General features: G+C 33.2%; 1 protein-coding gene across 4 annotated transcripts in view; it reads left to right on the forward strand.

Annotated features, from left to right (window-relative positions):
• LOC140441449 (MORN repeat-containing protein 3-like) overlaps positions 1–23,215 on the forward strand; it is a 159,931-nt gene that overhangs the window by 23,770 nt on the left and 112,946 nt on the right. For all 4 annotated transcript variants that reach the window (XM_072532184.1, XM_072532182.1, XM_072532185.1 and 1 more), the window contains one exon: positions 15,599–15,898. In XM_072532184.1, coding sequence (XP_072388285.1) covers positions 15,599–15,898 — 300 coding nt within the window. The remainder of the gene's footprint in view (positions 1–15,598; positions 15,899–23,215) is intronic.

The following is a 23,215-nucleotide window of genomic DNA, read 5'->3' on the forward strand; positions in this document are numbered from 1 at the left end:
ACAGTAAGTTGACAAACTATTCTGTATTACATTACTAAACACATAGAATACTAAATTGACAATGCTCCTGATAAACTAAATTTTATGGAAAATGTTTATTTTACTACAATTCATTTATTTAAGCTTTAAACTGCTAATACAAAACCTACAACTTCAAAAAAAACTCACACCCTTACCCCCCCCCCCCCACTAAAAGGAGCGACCTCAGCGGCATCCTTTGCTGGCTCCTTTCACCGGCCCTGCTTATTGGTGAAAGATAATAAATTTCACTGATAAGTTATTCATTACATGTAGTCATTAGTGATTATTCAGTCTAAAACTGACGGTGTATTACCTTGACACACACAATCTTGTGTTGTGTTACAAATTGGTCCTGATAAGTTTGAAAAAATAAAATGTAAAGAACATTGGAATTATCTCCAATAAGGTACAGTGCAGAGATTATAAATGTGCCGGTGGAAGATTGCCTCTATGCGCTGTATTATAGTCGATGTATGAGAGAAAGTTTTCAAAATAATGAAATAACAAATAATAATATAAAATTTGTTATTTCATTATTTCGAAAACTTTTTCTCTTATACACCAACTATAATACAACGCATAGAAGCGATCTCCCACCGGCATGTTTAGAATCTGTGCACTATAAGTTTGAACTAGCCATTTTATATCCTTAAAATTAAAATCTTCAGAAATGATTAAAATTTCTCTTTCACTACTATATTTTTCAATAAATTCACACATTGAATTGGGGTGAGAGTAGAAGAAATGTTTGGTTTATAGATGACAAGAAGGTGCTTAACAACATTAGGAAAGATAATTTTAAATATAAGAGATTCAGTACCTTCCAGATTATGGCCTACAGTATTTATTTTAGTTTTTTAAAGAAGCCATTATGAAAGGAAACACATACTCCACCTTCTACTCGATCTAAACGATCTTTACGATTAATGGAATAATCTTTAAGTTTTACAAAAGAATCAGGTATTCTGGGACTTAATCAGGGTTACAGAAAAAGTATGAATATCGGAATTAGAAGATGTAAAAGACAGAGAGTCAGCAAACTTAGCATGTAAAGAAACAATATTAGTATAATAAATGTTTATTGTTGTCGACTTTATTCGTTTTTTATGGCATGTTATTGATTAGTACTAATAATAGTTGGAACGTTATTAATATACTTTATTGTTAGTTAGTGTGGCATGTTATGGAAAGAACCTGCTTAAATATTGAAACATACATAGGAGGTACAAGAACTTCGGAGTCATGGAAAGTACTGAGAGGATTGAAACAAAACTCAGAAGAAAAAATTAAATTGGGAAATATACAGGACAATGAATGGAAGGACTATTACAAGGAACTGTTAACAGAACAAAGACCACAATTCGTTGAAAAAGAAAACAGGCGAAGACGAAGCAGATCACCACAACAAGAAATAGAAATAACAGATAGGGAAATGAGAAAGGCCATAAAAGCAATCAAAAATAAGAAAGCACCGAGACCTGATGATGATAGACCTGGAGGCATCTCACCTGAGCTTATAAAGTACGGCTCAAAAAAATTACACCGGATGGTAAAATGGATATTTCAGGAAGCCATAAATGGAGAACAGCTCCCAAAGGAATGGACGGAGGCATATATGACATCTATATTTAAGAAAGGAGATAGAAAACGATGCGAAAACTACAGAGAAATAAACGTAATATCATTAATAGGAAGATTATATAGGAAGACACTGCGAGAAAAGATAGAGCAAGCGATAAAAGGCAAAATCGGGGAGGATCAGGCAGGCTTCACGGCAGAAACATCATGCAAAGACCACATATACCCGCTGGAACAACTGTCGGAAAAGAAAAAAGCAAAAAATAGAGATATACATTTGGCATTTGTGGACCTGAGAAAGGCGTATGACTCTGTACCAAGGTCAGAACTATGGGAGGCAATTTACAAATTAGAAATACAGACGGAACTCTTAGAAGCTACAAAAGCTCTGTTTAAAGAAAATAAAGTGTTCAATAAAATGGGAACAAGAATCATAGGAGACTTCACCACAACAAAAGGGCTCCTGTAAGGTTGTTCCACATCTCCAACCCTATTCAAAATATACTTAAAGAAAGCCTTGACTACATAGAAAAAAAAATGCGAAGGCATGGGAGTACCGGTACGAAACGAATACCTATACGGTTGCCTTCCATCGATATACCATTTTTGGTTTTCTGTTTTGCGAGACACGCTATTACTTTTTACTTATATATATATATATATATATATATATATATATATATATATATATATATATATATATATATATATATATATATAGAAATATAAGTTGTACTTGGATTTCCCAAAAAAAATCCGAAAATAAGGTTACAATTCACTACAAACTACTACTAAATTAAACTACTAAATTCTTAATTCTACATAAATTTGTGATTAAAGTTCAATGATACAATAATAATTAATAATCACTTCCTTCCTCTTTTATACCTTCGGTCGTTAGCTTTTGCATAGTCCGGGGGCTTACGGTCACATTTCTCCTCCCTTCTTTGGATTGGACTTCGTCCTCGAAGTCTTGGTTAACAGCTCTTCTAGTATTTGGATTTGGGCAGGATGCAACTTTAATCCAAAGAGAAACTTGGAAATTATTTTTCTCTTTTTAATTATTGAAAGCAAAAAGAGAGCTGAAATAAATAATAATATGGCAATGGACGAGGTGCAGCTGGGGCAAAACATCTGTTGTATCTAAGGGTTATATTTCACCATGTGTCTCTGGGATTCTTAACTTTTCAATTTTCATTTTGTGATCTGGTATTAACGTTATCGGAACAATCTTTGGAATGGAAATATGGACGTCTTTTTGTCAAAATGTATCCCCTCAATGGTTATCGGTTCTTCTGTCGTCACATCTGGTTGATTTGATCCTTAATTGTTGGATTTTTATTGGATGAACTATTCCTAGCAATATGGCTTTGCTAGTTTCTCGGAAAAAGTTCTCAGTAACTATTGTTTTCGTGCAGTTATCTACATTGGGTATTGTACATTGGGATTCTCTTTGGCTGGAACATATTATACTATCGTCTTGTCCAATATAGGTGTGGAACCATTTGTTATTGACATAGTAATTTATAGGTGGTAGTACCATAATATGATCTTTATTGGGAACTGGATAGATTTTAAAGGCTATGTAAGGATTTTCATGGAGTATAGGAATTTTGATTACATATTATGAGCATTGTATTTGGTGTTACGCAAACTAAAGTTTTAGATGATTCTATAAGTTCGTATGGATGATCATTATTACTGAGTATTGAATTTCTAGGATAAATTTTAAGCAGATTATTTTTCAAATTTTCTAGTTCTTTTAGAGTAAATAACTATATTTGAAATATTTAATTCGGATAAGGTAATAGTTCTAATAAGTTTCATTATGAATTCATTGATATTTTGTAGATTTATTATTTCATTGTTTAAGATAATGTAACTGTCAAAATCAGCGGATAACTTGTTAATGGCCGAGATAAGTATGGTATTATCGGTATTTATTTTCTGTAAAAGCTTATCGAATCTCGTATTAAAAGAATTTCCATAAGATATTTCATTATTATTTTTTTTATGATTTCATTTTATTTATTTTCTATAGAAACTATGTGTGACTTTAATAGATTTAAATCAGAGTCGTCTGGATTACCTGTAATATACTTGATGGCAGTGCCCATGAAGTTAAAGAGTCATCTTTTGTGTTTACGAGTTATTTTGTAGAGGTCGTCTTTTACTTGTTCCCAATATAAGTGATTGTATTGGGAGTAAAGTAGTGAAAGAGGAGCTTTTTTGAAATAATCTTTGAAGTAGTTTGTTGGACTAGTGTCAATGATATTTGAGAGTTTTTCTAAATAAATATGGAAGAAGTGTTGGTGATAGTGGAAAATTTCTCTTGATTTTTCTATCTCTTCAATATAGTATCCATTATTCGGAATCTCCTGAATCTCGAGTTAATGGCCTAGGGCGAGGATTTGCCTGTGAACAATTTTGATTTTGAATATCTCTATCCTTGACCTTTCTCATTCGTTTTACAAATTTAAGGTGTGTACTAGTTACATTTTGTTTGTCTGTTTTTCCGATAATTTTCGTTTTATCTTGTTTCTCTGGGTGTATTATCGAATAAAGGGCTTGTAACTTAGGTTTATGTTTTTTCTTTGAAACGTATAATGATTCTGTAAGGTCTACTTCTTGTATGAGTTCGTCATTTTCATTTTGCTTATCTAATATTTGTTGCCTCTTTTGTTTTTGTTTGTTGTATAATTTAGTAATTAAAGGTTGCAGTTCGTCTTTGTGACGTTGATTATATGTTTCATAATATATTAGGAGATCAAAATCAAAGTTAATTTCTTCTGCATATGGACCATATAAAATTGAAAAGGGAGAGAAGTTTGTGGTACTATGAATTGATTGATTATATTAGAATTGCATGTGTTAGAATGTCATCTAATGAATCATTTGGGTTTTGAGCTTGGAGAGTCCTAACTTTCTCCTAAGAAGAATTATTTACTATCTTAAAATGGATTTCTATTTTATGCAGGTTCAGAAATTCTTTAATCACAGCTGAATTGAATTCTTTACCGCTATCACATACAATCTTTTTTGGATAATTGTGGTGTAAGAAATAGTGCCTTAATTTACTTAGTATTGAAATGGAAGTTTTATCCGGTATCTTGTAACATTGGCCATACTTGGAAAAGGAATCTATTTGTGTTAAGTATAATATTTTTGTTACAGTGAAAAAGGTCAATATCTAGAATATCGAAGTGTTTTTGACCTAATGACGGCACTAGTTGTGGGAGTTTATAGTATCGTTCATATTTATTTCTTAAGCAAATTTCACATTTATTAATAAAGTCTGAAATAGTCGTTTACATAGAGGGCCAATAGAATTTTTGTTTTAGATGCTTGTGGGTCTCAATTATTTCATTGTGGTTTTCAGTATGAAATTTTTTCACACATTCAATTTGTTGATCCTTTTCTTCAATATCTTGTAGTAATGTATTGCAGAATATTGTTTTTACTACGGACTTTATCTTTTCTCTACAGTAATTGCAGATAAATGGTCGAAATTCATGAGGTATCATCATTGCACATTTTTTATTTGGCCTTAAAATCCTTTGTAGTATATCTAATATTTCTGTTTTCCAATTTTTCGTGAGGTTTACGGTGTAGCGATGTTTATTAAAAATTCTTTTGTATTTTATTTCAAATTTATTACATTCCATTTTAACGATAATTTGATTTGAAGATTAATTGATCGGCTCAGGTGAAATCTCTATTTCTGTGATAGGGTTTTCAATGGAGGTATGTTGTATATTACTGCTGTTTTGCAGATTTTCAAAGTCAGTAAGTAACTCATCAATGTCAAAATTATCATTTGGGCCTGATGGCTCAGCGCATTCTGAACTAGAACTTAGAGCACTTACTTGGATTCGACTAAGAGCGTCTGCTACTTGGTTTTCTTTACCCTTTTTGTACTTTACTTCAAAATTATAATCTTCTAATTTAAGTCTCCAGCGAGCTAATCTAGAAGTGGGTTCTTTAATTTTATAAATCCAAACAAGAGGATTGTGGTCAGTTTCTACAGTAAATTTTTGGTTATATAAATTCATGTGGAAATGTTTGCAAGTATCTAAAATGGCTAATAATTCTTTTTCATTCATTTTCATTCTAATAAAAATGGAATGGTTATTTTTGGATAATACAGATCCTATAACTATATTAGAGGCGTCTGTAGTTAGCACAAAGGGCTTTTCGAAATCTGGATATTGTAGAACAGGGGCATTGGTTAACACTTGTTTGCATTTTGCAAACATTCTAAATAATTTGGATTCATAGGGTCATAATGGCTCCTTTTCGGGTGCATCTAGAGAATGGGGACGTAATTTTTGCAAAGTTTGGGATGAATCGCCTATGGTAACCTATTAATCCGAGAAATGATTTTATTTCTTTAACAGTTTTTGGCAGAGTATAATTTTGTATAGCTTCGATTTTACAAGGATTTGGTTTTATGCCTTCTGTGGTTACTATATGGCCTAAGAAAGCAACTTCCTTTGTCAGGAACTCCGACTTGTCTAATTGAACTTTTAAATAATGTTTCCTAAAGGTATCGAAAATGGTAGAAATGTGAATAAAATGTTCTTGTAAATTTTTTAGAAAAGATAATGACTTGGTCCATATATACAAAGCAAAATTTGTTGATAAAAGGTCGAAGAATATTGTCCATGAACCTCTCGAATGTTGCTGGACTATTCTTTAAACCAAAGGGCATGCGCAGAAATTCGAAATGACCGTGTGGTACCGAAAAAGCCGTTTTTTGAATAGAGTTTGGATGAATCTCAATTTGATGATAACCTTGAGCTATGTCTAACGTTGTAAAATACGTAGCCTTCCCTAAGTTGTCAAAGTTTTCATCTGTTTTCAGTAATTCTCATTTAATTTTCTATAGTCTATCACCATTCTAAATTTTTTCTCGCCCGAAGAATCGGCTTTCTTGGGAACTATATAAACTGGGACAGAATACGGTGATATTGAAGGCCTTATAATCTTATTATTTAATAATTTATTTACTTGTTTACTTATTTCTTGTTGCAATAATTTAGGGTGCCTATACCGTTTAACAAAAATAGGAATCTCGTCATGAGTTTTAATTTCATGTTTTACGACCTAAGTGAATGGAAGAGCATTTCCTTCGTCGTAAAATATATCTTTATACTTTTTACAAAGAGTTGTAATTTTTTTACTTTCTTCGCTGTTTCAGTACGGCGTTCTCAACTTTTGCTCCTGTCTGCGGGCCAGGTGATATATCCAACTTATCTAATCGCTGAACTTGCACTGGTTCATTGAATTTTGTTGAATAAGGCAGGTCAATGTCGTTAATTAACCCATTTTCTCCCGTGTGAATAGAATGTGGTAATATAATATCATGTAAGTGGATCGCAGGAAGGATAATGTTGCCACTTTCGGTAACTGGAATTTTATTATAAAGAAATTCGAAATGGATTTTCACCTTGAGTTGTTTAAATGTTAATGTCTTGTTGCGATAATTTATTATGGCGCCAGATTTGTATAAATCTTTACTACCTAGGAGAATTTGAAAATGTTCGCTAAAGTCTGCTATACGCGCATTTAATGGATTTACTATTCCGTACTCTTTGAGCAAAGGAATATTAATATTTAAATGAAATTTTTTTGTAGGTTTCATGGAAGTTAATAAAAAGAATTTTTCATATATATGTGATTGATCGAAATGTTTAACGGCTTCTGGGGAGATTATAGTCTCAGATCCTCCAGAATTGAAGACTTTGAGGTGTGTTTTGGGCGTAATAAAATAAGGCAACCGGGGGGAACTTTGTACATTGTTTAAATTTATACAGGAGGTGGTCGATCTCTCAGCGTTGTTATTGGAAAATCCTGATGATTTTCATCTAATAGATCTGATTCTTGTTCGCAATCAGAATTTTCATTATTATTTCCAGGGTAAAGTGGACATTCTGGAATGCTAGAATTTATATTAAAATTATGTGTTCTGTTAGTGGTAACTGTCATAGGTTGATGATTCCTGGTGGATATGGGGAATTTTGTTGATATCTGGGATTTCTTTATTTATTTACTATATTCTGAACATTTCTAGGGGGATTATTTCCTTGTGGAATATTTCTTATTTGTTGATTGTTATCTTGATGATTGAGATTCTGAGGAGAAAAATTAAAGTTGGGTTGTGAATTAAAATTATAATTTGACTCGTTATTTCGAAACGATGGACGTGGGTTTGTCACGCAATTTAGTTGTCAGGGTTGAAAATTTGCAGATCTCTGATTATTTAAAAATTGGTTTGGATGATGTGGCTTATTTTTTATTGGGGTTTTCTATTTTGTTGGGTTTTAAGAAAAATCATGTATTGCTGTTGACTTTTATGGTTATCGTACGCAATACATTTTTGAAGTGCTTCTTCTAGAGAATTTATTTCGAAATGGGATAAATATTCGCAATATGGTTCGTTAATACCAGTTCAGAATGTTTTGAGGGCAATGTTTTTGAAATAAGGAGTTTTGAAATTTTCTGTGGCGGGGTTATCTTTTGATAATATTGTTTGTATGTTTCATTATATTTTTGTACAGTTGTGAACAATTGTGTGACTTGGATATCTTCTGAACGTCTATCTCCGTATTTTGTTCGAGGAGCTGGGCGAATCTCTGTCCAATTTGTTTTATTTAAATAGTTTAAAAAGTTTCTCGGTTCCCGAGATACGAGATACAATATGCGCATTTAGAATAAACTCTTGGGGTGGACTGAGATCTTAATGCCTAAAAAAGCAATCGAATTATCTACGGCTTTAATGAAAGTGAGAAGGTTGTCTTCAGATGAGAATTCTGGAATAGTGGAGCAAAGACTAGCAATATCGGCGTTTGTCATTGGCATCTTGGATTTTAATTGAGAAGATGGTTTTCTTAATTTTTTTAAATTGGAGACTTGTGTAACACTTATTTTCAGATCAAGATTATTAAATAATATAGTATTTTTCATATAAAAATGCGTGCACGTCATTCAAGATTTACAACGTCAGAACCCCACAGCGTTGCCTAAACATCAAAACAGTTAGTAAGTGAGGAATTTTTAAAATATCAACTATTTGTCAATGATGCCGTGATGATCGCCAACGTCCGGAACGGATAGGCACTTTAAGAAGAAGAACTATTTGTCAAACTATTATATAACAGTAAATACAGTTAGTTTTAAGACTACTGCAACACACTAAAATACATAAGAAAACATTTTAATACAAAATGATATATTCTAAATTTTACAACTTACCTCTATTTAGAGCATTAATAGTAAAAACGTCCCGCCATTATTTATTGTTCAAAATAGTCTGTAGAAAGCTTATCAGCTTTCTACAGACTATTTAGTTGTTTTGGCATAGCACAATCACAATACACAACAATAATTAGTTTTTAAAGCTATTAATCTAAATTAAATATGTATTTATATATACAATTTAATAATATATAATATATTATCATCAAATTGTGTAAGAAATTAAAACATACACAAAATTCTTACTCTAAAAAAAGCTGCAACACTTTATACACTTTTGTCACACGCTGAACTGTCAAAAGATTTGAAGTATTTCAAAATATTCAACAAAATTATCATTTTGTTGAATATTAAACTTAGAGTTATTTCATAAAATTTATATTATTAATACCAACAAATGTTTTTGGTTATTTGATCAATATAATTCTAAAATTCCCAATATAATGATGATTACATTTTTCTGATTATTATACCATGTTGACGCCTATGAAAGATCGAGGAGTTCCGTATGGGTTTCGTATTATTAGCTGTATTAGGAAATTTTGAACTCTAAGGTTGACGTTCTGGAAATTTTAAATATAAGTGACGTCACTTTATATAAATTGTGACGTGCACGCATTTTTATATGAAAAATACTATAAATACACTTAAATTTTCAATACTATCATGGGAAATATCATTAAAAGTGCTCATAAAATATAAATGTAAATCTGTTTATAAAATATGTTACAAAACATTTATAAAAAATCAAAAAAAAATTTTTATTGCAAAATAAAATAAATATGAAATAAATTTCGCTTGTAAAAATATAAAATTAATAAAAATAAAATAATATTCAGACAACGCTCATAACATAAAAATGGAAAAAAAGGAAAACGCTTACAGGATGATCACGATCGATTTCCAGTGTATAATTTTCGTCTTCCACAGGTTCTTTGGATTTTCGTCAAATAACTCAGTGGACCAGGAAACTGATGTTTCTGTACGAGGATCCTGTTCAAGCAGCGCCAGAAATATAAGTTGCATTTAGATTTCCCAAAAAAAATCTTTATTTTCGAAAGTAAGGTTACAATTCACTACAAAAAACAATTCTTAATTCTACATAAATTTATGATTAAAGTTCAATGATACAATAATAATTAATAATAACTTCCTTTGTCACCTCGGGGGAACAATTAAGGGTCTAACCACCTTCTGATATCCCCGGGTGCTCTGTAGAGGGCTTCGAAGTAAACGTCGAGATCCTCTACTTAAGTCCATTTTCGGGTTATGGACTTATCTTCGGTGTCTTGCCTTGAAAAAGGCAAGATATTTCTTACTGTCCAATATCAAATCTTCAGAATTCATATCCGAAATTGGACAGTATAATTTTATCACCCAGTAGACCGAATAAATTTATTTGTTATTAAATACACACACGTAGTTAATTAGGTTACATACACATTTGGTCAATTATCAATAATATAATTTGGACATCAGTCAAAAGTGCTGACAAAGTTAAACAATTTACATAAATTAGATACACATATCACGCGAGGTCCGCGAAAATATTGACCCAATTAAAACTTATATAAAACTAGGATCTCTTGCCTAGAGAAGCATTCAATCAATATTCACTCAACAAACTTGATAGTCTTCAACGATCAACTTCATCAGTCTCTACTCAAAGTAATCCCGGGTCAACACCCATAGTGTACGTCTCATCAATAAACTCTGCTACTATTATTTGGTGTTTCCATTACAACTGAACGAACATCTTCACTGAGCCAACGAAGGGGAATTTGTTCACTTACATGACAATTTCTTCGTCGAAATAAAACACCAAGTTAAGTTAAAACAATTCTCAGCCACAGAGTATGGAAAATAAATGCAGGAAGCAGAGCCCCGAGAGCACTAAGCTCTCGGAGAGCCCGTGAGGGACTGCCCTTGGCTGAGCTGAAAATCGCCAATATTTATATGTGCTGTTCGAGCGATAAATAGGGATTTCCAGGTCAAGAGCCAATGGGAAAATTCGAGGCGGGGCGATGCGCATCGAAATGCGTACTAGTCCACAGACTATGGCATTCGATGACATCCCCCCTCCTCTGGAGACTCTGCGGCTGGGAAAAATATTTATTAATTAAAAAATACAAATGTGAAAATACACAAGAAAATATGCATAAAAATACAAGTAAAATGTTCATAAAATGTTCAAAAAGAAATTCACACAACACTGCACTACTTACAGGGGGAGATCGGTGGTGATGACGGCATCTCAAGCTCCTACAGGTCCATCCTCGGTCGGCGTACCAACTCCTCCAACGGGTTCGTCTTCTTCTCGGTAGTCCGGATCCCATCTGCCATATCCAACGGGGTTTCGTAGGGTACCAGTTTGCCGAAGCCTACGTGGTCGTCCAACCACTTTCGGTAGGGGGCGATGACTGGGTCTACTCCGGGACTTCCATCGGCATCTGGGGCTTCTAACTTCGAATAAGCCTGGCTCGTCAAAGGTGGCTGCACGTCGAAGGCATCAGGTCTGCAGAAGGCCTCGATGTCTGAGTGTTAGAGTATTGCTTTCTAACACTACGTGGTTCTCCCCATTCTTCTCTTGACTTCAACCTATGTTGAAGTCAATAGTCTGTTGCCTTCTGTGAATTCGAGCTGGGTCGTAGGTTCGGATTTTAACCACGTTGTCGGACGCCATGTCACCTTGGGGGAACAATTAAGGGTCTAACCACCTTCTGATATCCGCGGGTGCTCTGTAGAGGGCTTCGAAGTAAACGTCGAGATCCTCTACTTAAGTCCATTTTCGGGTTATGGACTTGGAAAATATTTATCTTCGGTGTCTTGCCTTGAAAAAGGCAAGATATTTCTTACATGACAATTTCTTCGTCGAAATAAAACACCAAGTTAAGTTAAAACATTTCTCAGCCACAGAGTATGGAAAATAAATGCAGGAAGCAGAGCCCCGAGAGCTAAGCTCTCGGAGAGCCCGTGAGGGACTGCCATAGGGCAATTTCCATAGCTGACCTGGAAATCGCCAATATTTATATGTCCTGTTCGAGCGATAAATAGGGATTTCCAGGTCAAGAGCCAATGGGAAAATTCGAGGCGGGGCGATGCGCACCGAAATGCGTACTAGTCCACAGACTATGGCATTCGATGACACCTTCCTCTTTTATACCTTCGGTCGTTGGATTTTACTGACTGCTCTTAGTCCGGGGGCTTACGGTCATATTTATATATATATATATATATATATATATATATATATATATATATATATATATATATATATATATATATATATATATATATATATATATATATATATATATATATATATATATATATTATACAGTACTTTACGTTTTTCCTATTCCTCTCGTGCTTTATTTTGATATTTAGTTAAGTCACCCTTCAATTGAACTCTGGAATTCTAGAACTCTATCATTATCTGCAAATTTAACCTTTAATGGTCTAGGCTTATTACTATTGTTAACCTTTCCAATACGAGAAACGGACGTAAATAGGGAATTGCGCGGTTTTATTGTATATATTCTACAATCGTGGAAATATTGGATACATCCTCTACCTTCTGATTCCGGTAAATTATACAAAATTAGGGCAATTTCCATAGGTCCATGTTTCCATGGGTTCATCGTTATTTTCCACAGGTCTATGTAAAAATGCCGACATTTCGAATAAAAAAAATAACTATATGTTGATGCGTCTGAGATATTTTAAATGTGTATAAGCTTAAAATGACAGTCCTTAAAAAATTAATTAATATAATATAATATAATATAAATAAATTTTTAATCTTTAAATAATTTAATTTGATAATATAAGTCTTTCTCTTTATTTTGGTGCTTTCAGAATTTCTGTAGACCTAATAGTTCACGCATAATAACATTGTAGATAAAAGCTTTCTGGGATAACCAATTTCAATTTTGCAATAACTGTTAAGTAAAACTTCTTAAATTTTTTATAGCTGAGTATTTATGCTGTTGTTCCTATTATCACGTGAAATTAAAGTTTTGTATGTAATTTTAGAAAAGTTAAAAATCATTTTCAAAACATTAAATTTTAAAGCTATTTTTGCAATAATTAAGCAGTAAATTAACCAAAAATAATTGTAAAACACACATTTTAAAGGATTTTCTGTGCTTTTTCGGTAAAATTGTGTCACTTTTCCATATAATTTACCAGTCTTTACCTTAAGTATTTAAAATTAAATAACTATTTTACATTGTTTATAAGTAAAAGATGACGTTTAATATTTTGCACATTTGGTTTATTACATATATTTCTCACCAAACTTCTCAAAAGCAGTCGTTAGATAGGTATGTTTCAACTGTAGTGGCGGAAATTTCTAGGAACAGTAAAGCCTCACCAAACAAAGCAGTGGCGTTCCAAAAAATACTTACGATTTAAATCAAATTGTTGAAAATAGATACACACAATTTATTAAACAATGATATTAGATTATGTTTGGCAATATTGTACTACTTTTTAATACTTATTATTATATTATATCACATACATATACTGTCTGTGTGTGAAACCATAAATACGTATTACAGGTTACAGAATTACAAAGATTGTTTTAACTTTAAAACCTTTATTATATATATTATTACTCACTTAAACGTCACAAAGTTAAATAGAAGAAAATACGAAATTATTGTAATAAAGTAAAAACATAACACATACATACAGGACAGTTTGAAAAACCTATATTCACATAGGTTACATAGGTACATCGTAATGTTAAATTATATTATTCACTTTCGTAATCAGATGCACTGTCGTCGTCACTAGAATCATTTAAATCAATCTTTAATTCTTCAGTAATTACATCTATGCGACTTTCACTTTCCAAATACTTATCTTCAACCTTGATAACATGTTCACACACTTTCTTCCAGTTATCTACAGTTACTCTAGCAAATTCCTGTTCCACCAACACTTTTACGTCTTCTAACTTAAAATAAACGTTTTGTTTTGCAACTTCATTTTTTATTTGCGCCCAAATCATTTCTATATGGTTCAATTCTGGATGATATAGGGGAGTTTTAAAGAAACATGTCCACATTATTGCAGCACTTGATCTTGTTTGTGTCGTTTGATGATTTCATACAATTGCGGTTTTAACATTGACGTTACAAATGGTAAATTTTTTTCTGTCAAACAAGATATAACATCCATTTTTTTAGAATTACTGGTGGGTGCTTTATTAATTTGTATATTATGATATAACGCATTATCAGTAACAACAACAGATCCAACAGGCAAATTGGGGATTAACTGTTCTTTCATCCATTTTTCATAATTTTCTGAATTCATATCATCATGATAATCTCCTGTCTTAGCTCCTGACTTAAAAATAAAAAGGGCATTCTGTATGAAACCCATCTCCCCACCACCATGTACGATAACCAACCTACTTCCTTTTGAAATGTTTTTGAACAATCCTTTGCCACTGACATCTGTCCAGCTATGTGGCGTAGTGTGTTCTGCATGTACATAGGTTTCATCAACATATACAATTGACTTACCTCCGCTTCTCTAATATTTAATTTTGTCTAAATATTTAATGCGTACAGCACGAATATCATTCCGTTCAATTAATAAACGTCGATTATCTTTCGTTTTCTTCCATTTAAATCCCAAATCTTTCACAATTCTGTAGAGAGAACTCACACTTCCAGTTCACTCGTACACCTCTACAAGCCTTTTCTGCAAAAGCTTCAATGATACACGACAACGTTCAGTCTCATGAAAACGATGCTTCCTCAAGTCTGTCACGGTTGCTTTCCTTTTAGCAAGTGTTGTAGCTGGAAATTTTAGTGTATTATTTGACTCTGCGTTTGTTAACATACTCGCTTGTTGAATGATCCTTTCTACTATACGTAAAGATACTCCATTAGCTTCACTCACACGTTGTTTAATACTGGTTCCATTATCTTTAGGAAATAGTATTTGCATATATTTAAATACATTGTAAACTATTCCTTTGGATTCTGGTGTCAATCTGATCTGTTTACTCGTACTACACTTAACCATCTCCATTCTACAAAATAGTTCTAATATACGTGGTAGCACCTTTCTTGTTGAGACTCGACAACATAATGAGACTAAATTACGAACTCTTTTGAAACCCAGTGACTAGAAATTCTCAGAAGGAGTCATTAATAATGACTTTATAATTACGGTTTTAAGGTTCCTGATACTAAATTAGAAATTAACTTTTACCAAACTTTATAGAATATCAATTAAAAAAGATGGTATTATAACAAACAAACAGTTTGGTATCTATAAAAAAATCTGTGTACAATCAAACTCCATTTATTATTTAAGTGAGTAATCATTTTGTAATTAATGCGATTTCAAATAATTCAATTTGTGTAATATTGCAACGCTACTGCATGGTGCTGATCATAGATATTCTATTGTCTGCGCGATTAACTATTTCGTGGAAGGGCTCGCCACTCGATTTGAAATAAGCTAACATGTAACGAGTGTCATGGGAATATCGTTAGATCCCTGGTCTATAAGTTATGCAGACAATTATTGATTTCTATAATATCACTTGTTATTTAAACAGTCGTATATAATTAAAAACCCACAATAAACATACATGGGATGAACTTACCCTCTAACGGTTCGATGATATATCGTTTCGAATAAGTTACCCGCTTCTCGATGTAGATTTTCTTGTGTAATTTTGTATCCACTATACTTTTGTATTTTATTATAGGTAAGGGTGTTCTACTGACTGGCGACAAAGATTTATACGAAGGCGACTTTGTTGATAACTATAGACACGGTTTCGGTGTTTCAGCATTCTATCTTCCAAAACACAATGTTTTCGCTTTAAAATACAGAGGTGATTGGAAAAATGGAAAGAAGGAAGGACGGGGTTTAAGAGTATATCCAGAAGTTGGGTTTTACATAGGACATTTTAAAAACGGCAAACGTTATGGCTACGGTCAAATGTGGTACAATTGTGGATCGTTCTATGATGGGGATTGGGTGAAGGATCAAAGAGAAGGGCTAGGTAAAGTATTTTGTTGTCTCTTTTGCTTTCGGCTTTTGCAGTATTTGTAATTTTAATGAAGAATCTTACTTTCAGCTTCCTGTTCGCAGTTTTACATTGTTTTCTATCACAAATGGTATCTATACATATCATAAACATATTAAAAAATTATCTGGTTTTCATAAATCCAATGATCCATTTGCAAATCCAATAATCCAAGCATCTATTTTTTATCGTTTTTTTTTGTACTTTTGACGCTTACATTTTTAAATTCGGCTAAAACTATTGCGTAGGTTATTATTTCACTATAAGATTTGGGAGCTTGCGAGGGGCAGACTGTGGCGCTGACCACATCTGAGTAAGAATATATTTTTAGCAGAAGCGAAAAGACAAAACGAGCTCAGATATCAAGAAAAATATTTCCACCATATGACAACAGTAAACTAAAGGATAGAGAAATAAGACAAGAATATGAGCAACATAGACAATTGGAGTTTTAACAAGACGAATTAGAGACAGAAATATAAGCATAACTGCATCGTATTGATAGCAATCAACGAGTCAGAAATACGTATTTACAGATGCCTCTTACCTTTTATTTTTTCATTACCCTTTTCACCATTATATATATATATATATATATATATATATATATATACATATATATATATATATATATATATATATATATATATATATATATATATATATATATATATATATATATATATATATATATATATGGACTATCACTCATGGACAAAAATATCGAATATTTTTGAATTTCCCAATTTTTTTTGTAGTCACTATAATTTCAAAATAATTTTACATTACTGATGTCAATCATATAGTAGGCTGATGTTATCAACTGGTTTAGAATATTTTGACGTTTATTTTGACGTTTATTCAGCGTTTAGTGTCATTCGTACATTTTATCATAAAAAACTTTCTTCACATAAGGAAAAAATCATACTAATTCTGTATTTTTAGTTTAATTTATTAAGTTTAATTAAATATTGTTTTGATTTAACTAAGGTTAAAACAAGTATGCCACCAATTTGCAACTGCGATGAAGCCCAAGCAGCACAGATTGTAATTTTGTACGAGGAAGGATATATTATACAAAATGATATCGCACGACATCTCAATTTACAGTTTCGAATACTTTAAAAAGGTACCACAAAACAGGAAATTTTGTACGAAGGCCTAGTCAAAGACGCCCAAGGTGCACAATCGCAATTAATGACCGTTTTTTGGTTCTTAATTCTACACTAAATCGCTCATTGGCATCGATGCACCTCAGAAATGAGCTACTAAATGTTAGACAAGTTAACGTGAGTTCAGAAATATTTAGACGGAGATTAAAAGAAGCAAACGAAAAGCCTAGATGCGCTGCCAAAGCTCCACGTCTTCTCCAAAATCACAAAGCTCCTCGTTTAGAGTTTGCAAGAACACATATTCAGTGGAATATCGACACTGAAAATATGTTCTTTTTACCGATGAGACCAGAATCCTATTATAGAAACCAGATGGTCAAAACCACGTCTACAGAAGAGTTAGGGAACGATTCGCCACCTGCAATCTCGCCCAGACCGTTAGTTTTGAAGGTGGTGGCATAATGCTTTGGGAAGGTATTAGTTGGGAGGGAAGCACCGCACTTGTGGAAGTGATTGGATGGATGACTGGTGACTCTTACGTTCAAAACATCCTGCAACATCATGTTTTGCCATATGTTGGTTACATTGGATATGACAGATTCCTGTTAATGTACGATAATGCTCGACCACATAACCGCTGCCATAGTAATTAATTATCTTGATGAGATCCAAATTCGAAGATTGGATTAGCCACCCTTTAGTCCAGATTTAAATCCAATAGAGTACATGTGGGATCAGTTAAAATGCCGCATACGATAAAGAAATCCTGTTCCAAATACGATAGAGCAGCTTCGGCTTGCTGCACAGGATGAATGAAATGCAATTTCCTAAGGATATGTCTAAAACTTACTTGCAAGCATGCCGAGAAGGATGCAGGCAGTAATAAAAGCTAGAGGAGGAAATACTCGTTACTGATTATGCACTTGTTTCAGTTAAAAAGACATTTTTAAGCAATTTAAATTGGCATTTAAGTTTAGAGTAAAATAATCTTATTTACCTAACATTAAGCATTATTTTTTCGCAATTTTCTGCCCATAAAAACTTAAAATTGTTCATTAAACATTGTTAAATAAACTCTTCTTCACAATAAACGAGTGAATTGACCAGAATTTATTTTCAAAAAACAAAAATTTGAAAATTCCAAAATATTCGATATTTTTGTCCATGAGTGTATATATATATATATATATATATATATATATATATATATATATATATATATATATATATAGAAAAGAAATTTAATCTTTGCAGATAAGTTAAACAGTAAACTCTTAAATATTGGGGAAATCTGCAAGAAAGACTCTAATGAGTATAAATTGTTTCGCCGAACGTTTTCGCCAAAGAGAATTAATTTGGCTTCTTCAGGGCTGAAAGAGAATAAATTATAATTAGCTACCATATATTATCTATTAAAACATTATTGATCTTACCGTAACTTAGAATTGTAGAGTTAGAATATTAAAAAACTTTGCTAGTAACATAGTGGTGTTTTTTGTTACTATGTGCAAAAAAAGTTTTTTTAAGGTTTGAAATGTATGGTAGCTTTGAACTTAACACGCAAAGGTATACCCAAGGTTAATCGAAAAACCCAATGTAACTACATTTAAAAGGAGGTAATTCTTTGAATCGTCGGCAATAACTAAATTTTTGATTTTTAGAAAGTTTAAAAGTGAGGTTCTGTTTTAGCCAGAATGCAAGCGCTGACAAATTCAGTAGTTCTTATGAATCTTTATGTCGTTAAGGTTCATTGGTAAAAAACGAATGAAATTAAATCCCAGTATAGGGAAATATTATTTTAATTTTCTTTATTTAATTATATTCTATTGTTCATGCATTATTATATCTTATTGAGATGTATCTAAGAAAAGCAAGGGAAAGTTATCTTTTTTAGTTAATGAAAATTAATTATAAAGGTAGGTTAGTTGTTAATGGATATATCAGTCAAATTAGTTATCTGTGATGTTGTATTGTTCTTGGTATCTGATTTAAGTAAGAAGTGGTATATATCGCTTAGATTCTTAATGTCACTCTTAACATTAATGACATTAATGAAAATATAAGACATTTCGATGAACTCTCTTTTAGATTTATTGTTCTCACGGTGGAGAATTGTAGTGTTCGTTAACAACTAACCTACCTTTTGTAGGTTAGTTGTAAAATTTTTTTGTAATAGAAATTAAATTTTGTATTTTGTTGAACCAGGAATCTCTTTGCGGAAAGTAACCGTGAGGTATTCCTAACGTAACATTTGGGGACTGTGACAGGACTTAAAAGTTAGTTGTTTTCGCTTATTTTAGTGCAAACTTTTTTTCGGCAAATAATTTTGTTTTTGTCGTGAGGCTCGGCCTAAGTTAACCTTTTTAAGCAAAAAATGGAATCAGATAAAAAACGCAGAACGGTGCTTCGTAGTGCATTTACGAAAGTTACTACTGTTTTGGACAGTTTGTTAGCTGAACCAGTGGACACTCGACCCAGCAGAAAATTAGCGTATAGTGGGAACTTTTAAAAGTAAAGTACAATGAGCTTTGTGAAGTGGAAAGTGCGGTACTTAAAAGTATATTGGAAGAAGCTTCCGATGAAGAGTTATTCAGTGAGATGGAGGCAAAGGATAGATACAGTGCAAAGTACTTTGAACTTACGTGCAACTAGTACGTACGTACGGCTAGTAAGGTTAGACGCTTAGTTGAGTGTTTTCCTGCAGTAGCCGACAATTCTCAAAACTTATTCAGAGTTTGCAGTCCAGGTTTGGCAGAGAGGATCTCCAGATTGAAATTTACATTAGAGAGCTCTTAAAGTTAATTTTGAGTCGAGTTTATAGTAGTCCTTGTAATCTTTCTGCTCTTTATGATATGATTGAGAGTCAACTTCGTTCACTTGAGACCTTAGGAATAACTGCTGACAAGTTTGCGGCGATATTGTATCGTCTTATTGAGTCATGTTTGCCAAAAGATATGATTCGACTATGGCATAGATCTTCACAGTTTTTAAGGCCTTATGTTTCCGTGTCCATGGAAAATATCGGAGAAACTGCAGAAGTTACAACATTAGAAAAAAGATTGAGCGGGCTAATGAGCTTTATACAGAGTAAAGTTCAAAATGAACAAGAAGTTGATTTATCAATGGAAGGTTTTGGTTTACCGACTGAAAATAAATAATATAAATTCAATAGCTTCGTTGCCAAGAAAAATATAAAATTACCTAAGCAAGGAACTGATCAGCGCTTAGCGACCGCTGCTGGGTTAGTAAACTATGAGGTTTACAGGTGTATATTTTGTGAAGGGCAGCATGACAGTACAAATTGTTTTAAAGCACAAAAATTTACTATGGAACAGGAACGTCGAACATTGTCAGAAAAGAAAGCCTATTTTCGATGTCTGAAAGTAGAACATTTTTCTAAAAAGTGTAGAGGACGTTTGAACTGTATATTATGTTGTAAATCACAAGCTGTTTTGATGTGTCATAATTTACCTATTAATAAAATTGAGGATCAGACGCTTGCTAATTTGAATAATACACGGGTTTTTTTGCCAAAGTCTGCGAATAAACATAAGAAGTGCACATGGTACTAAACAAGTAAGGGCACTTATTGACACTGGATCGCAGAGAACATATATTTTACAGAGTACCGCGCAAGAAATGGGTTTTTCTGCTAAGGGAACGGAAAAGATTGTACATGCATTATTTGGCGGTAGAAGCACTTTTGAACAACGACATAAATTGTACGAGGTAACTGCGTGTGAAGAAACCTACGGTTATTCATTTGATGCCTTAGATCAACCAAAAATTTGTGCAGATGTCTCTTTTATTTATGACGGTCCTTGGATTGAGGAACTCAGTCACATGAATATTTCACTAAAACGATGTCGGATAGATAGTATCAATTAAGATTTTTTGGAGCTGATTTTGTAGGCAAATTGTATACAGGGAGGAAATATCAATTACAGGTTTGTCTTGTAGCAGTTGAAACTTTGTTGGGTTGGATTCTTATGGGCAAGGTGCGGCAGTTGCTTTTAATTTTAGTATAAGTATCATTACATTTTCGTTGTTTGTTGATTATTCTTCTGTAGCGAAACTCTGGGAGCTGGATGTCATTGGGATAACCGACCCTGTAGAAAAATTGACACGAAAGGTGGTGGCCAAGGAGGCTAAGAATTTTTTCTATGTTACCTTGGGTGAACGAGCATCCTTTAATTTCAGATAATTTAGTTGTTGCTAGGAGAAGGTTAAATAATACTTGAAATAAGTTGAAAAGGGCTAATTTGTTTGAATCGTATAACTTTATGTTCAATGAGTGGTTGAACGAGGGTGTGATTGAAATAGTGAATAATCCCGAAGAAAATAATTGCGTGCATTATTTACCTCACAGACCCGTTATGAAAAATAATAGTCAAACCACAAAAATTAGGTCAGTCTTTGACGCATCATCTCATGAACAGGGTCGTCCTTCTTTGACTCAGTGTTTGGAGATAGGGTCTTATCTTATTGAACATATTTTTTCGGTTCTATTACGATTCAGACAGCAAAAGGTAGGAGTTGTGTCGGATATTCGAAGGGTTTTTCTTCAAATTTCTATACATTCAAGGGACAGAGATTTTTTGAGTTTCCTATAGGTGGACGATGAAGGAAAGTAATTTATATTTGGACACAAGAGGGTTGTTTTGGAGTCAATTGTAGTTCATTTCTTGTGGGTGCCACTACAGAGTTTCATTTAACAAAGGCGCTGAAGAAATATTGTAATGATTATCCGTATTCTAAAAACACAATTGAAAAGCTTATGACTGGGTTTTATGTGGATAATTGTGTGACCAGTGTTGCTGATGAAGTTGAGTTGAATTGACCGCCTTTATGGAGGAAGCTAAGATGAACTTAAGAGGGTAGGAGGCCTTTGGTAATACAAAAACAGTTGTCCCTGTTCTTGGTCTTATCTGGGACTCTTCAAGAGACACTCTGAAAATCAATAGTGAAACTTTTCAAGGAATGGAATGGAAACGTTCTATAACTAAGAGAATGATGCTTTCCATAGCTCAGAGTATATTTGACCCTGTTGGATTTACCTGGTCAGTATCTATATTTCCCAAACTGTTGCTACAGAAACTTTGGGAGAAGCGCCAGGGATAGGATGCTCCAGTCGAGAATGATATGGCTGAAGAATTTTGTAATTGGAAATACTCATCTTCCTGAACTGTCGAGTATCGAGATTCCACGCTGGATTCAGGCTGAACCCATGGAAGCTAATCATTGGAGCTTGCACACATTTTCAGATGCAAGTAAGAAAGCTTATGCGGCAGTAGTATTTTTAAGAGTTGGAATGATGTTGTATCAATTATCCTTGTTACAGCTAAGAGTCGTGTGACCCCTTTGAGGAAGATTTTTATACCCAGATTGGAACTGTTGGCAGTCACTATTGGTATTAGACTTTATTAGCCAGTAAAAAGACAATTTGCTCAATATGTTGAGTCTTATTTTTGGAGTGATTCCACTACTGTTCTTTCTTGGATTCAACGTAAGGATGACTAGTCTGTATTTGTTTTTAATAGAGTTCAGGAGATTAGAAATTTAGCCAATCCTGAGCGTTGGAAATATGTACATGGTTTTCTCAATCCAGCCGATCTTCCATCAGAGGTTGTGGTGTTCGACAATTGTTCGACTCTCGAGGGTGGGAGGGCCCAAAATGGTTATACAGAAAAGAAAATGATTGGCACCAACAAAAAGTAGAAGTTGATGAAGAAGAAGTCTGTACCGAGAAAAATAAAAAAGCCAGTTCGTCACTATTGAATATGACGTCCGACGATTAGCATCTGCATTACTTTTCTTAGTACATAAAACTTTTAAGAATGATACCTTGGGCGCTACGATTTTGTTATAATGCAAGAAATTCAAACGAAAAACGTACAGGTGAATTGGTCGCTGAGGAAATCGATAAAGCCGAAATATTTGTATTGAAGCTAGTGCAGAATAAAGCGTTCGGTTCAGATACAAAATAAATTTCCTCGCTAAACACGTTTGTCGATGAATTTGGACTTATACGTTTAAAAACTAGCGTTACTGAGAGACTTGACACGGAAGATTTTCGTCTATCTATCTTACTTCCAAGTGAACGTTTTATAGTGCGTAAGTTAATTTTGAGCCTACACAAACGCTCTTGTCATGTAGGCACACAAGGACTACCTAGTTTGCT

Source organism: Diabrotica undecimpunctata, chromosome 5 (assembly GCF_040954645.1).
Source record: "Diabrotica undecimpunctata isolate CICGRU chromosome 5, icDiaUnde3, whole genome shotgun sequence".
Classification (NCBI taxonomy): domain Eukaryota; kingdom Metazoa; phylum Arthropoda; class Insecta; order Coleoptera; family Chrysomelidae; genus Diabrotica; species Diabrotica undecimpunctata.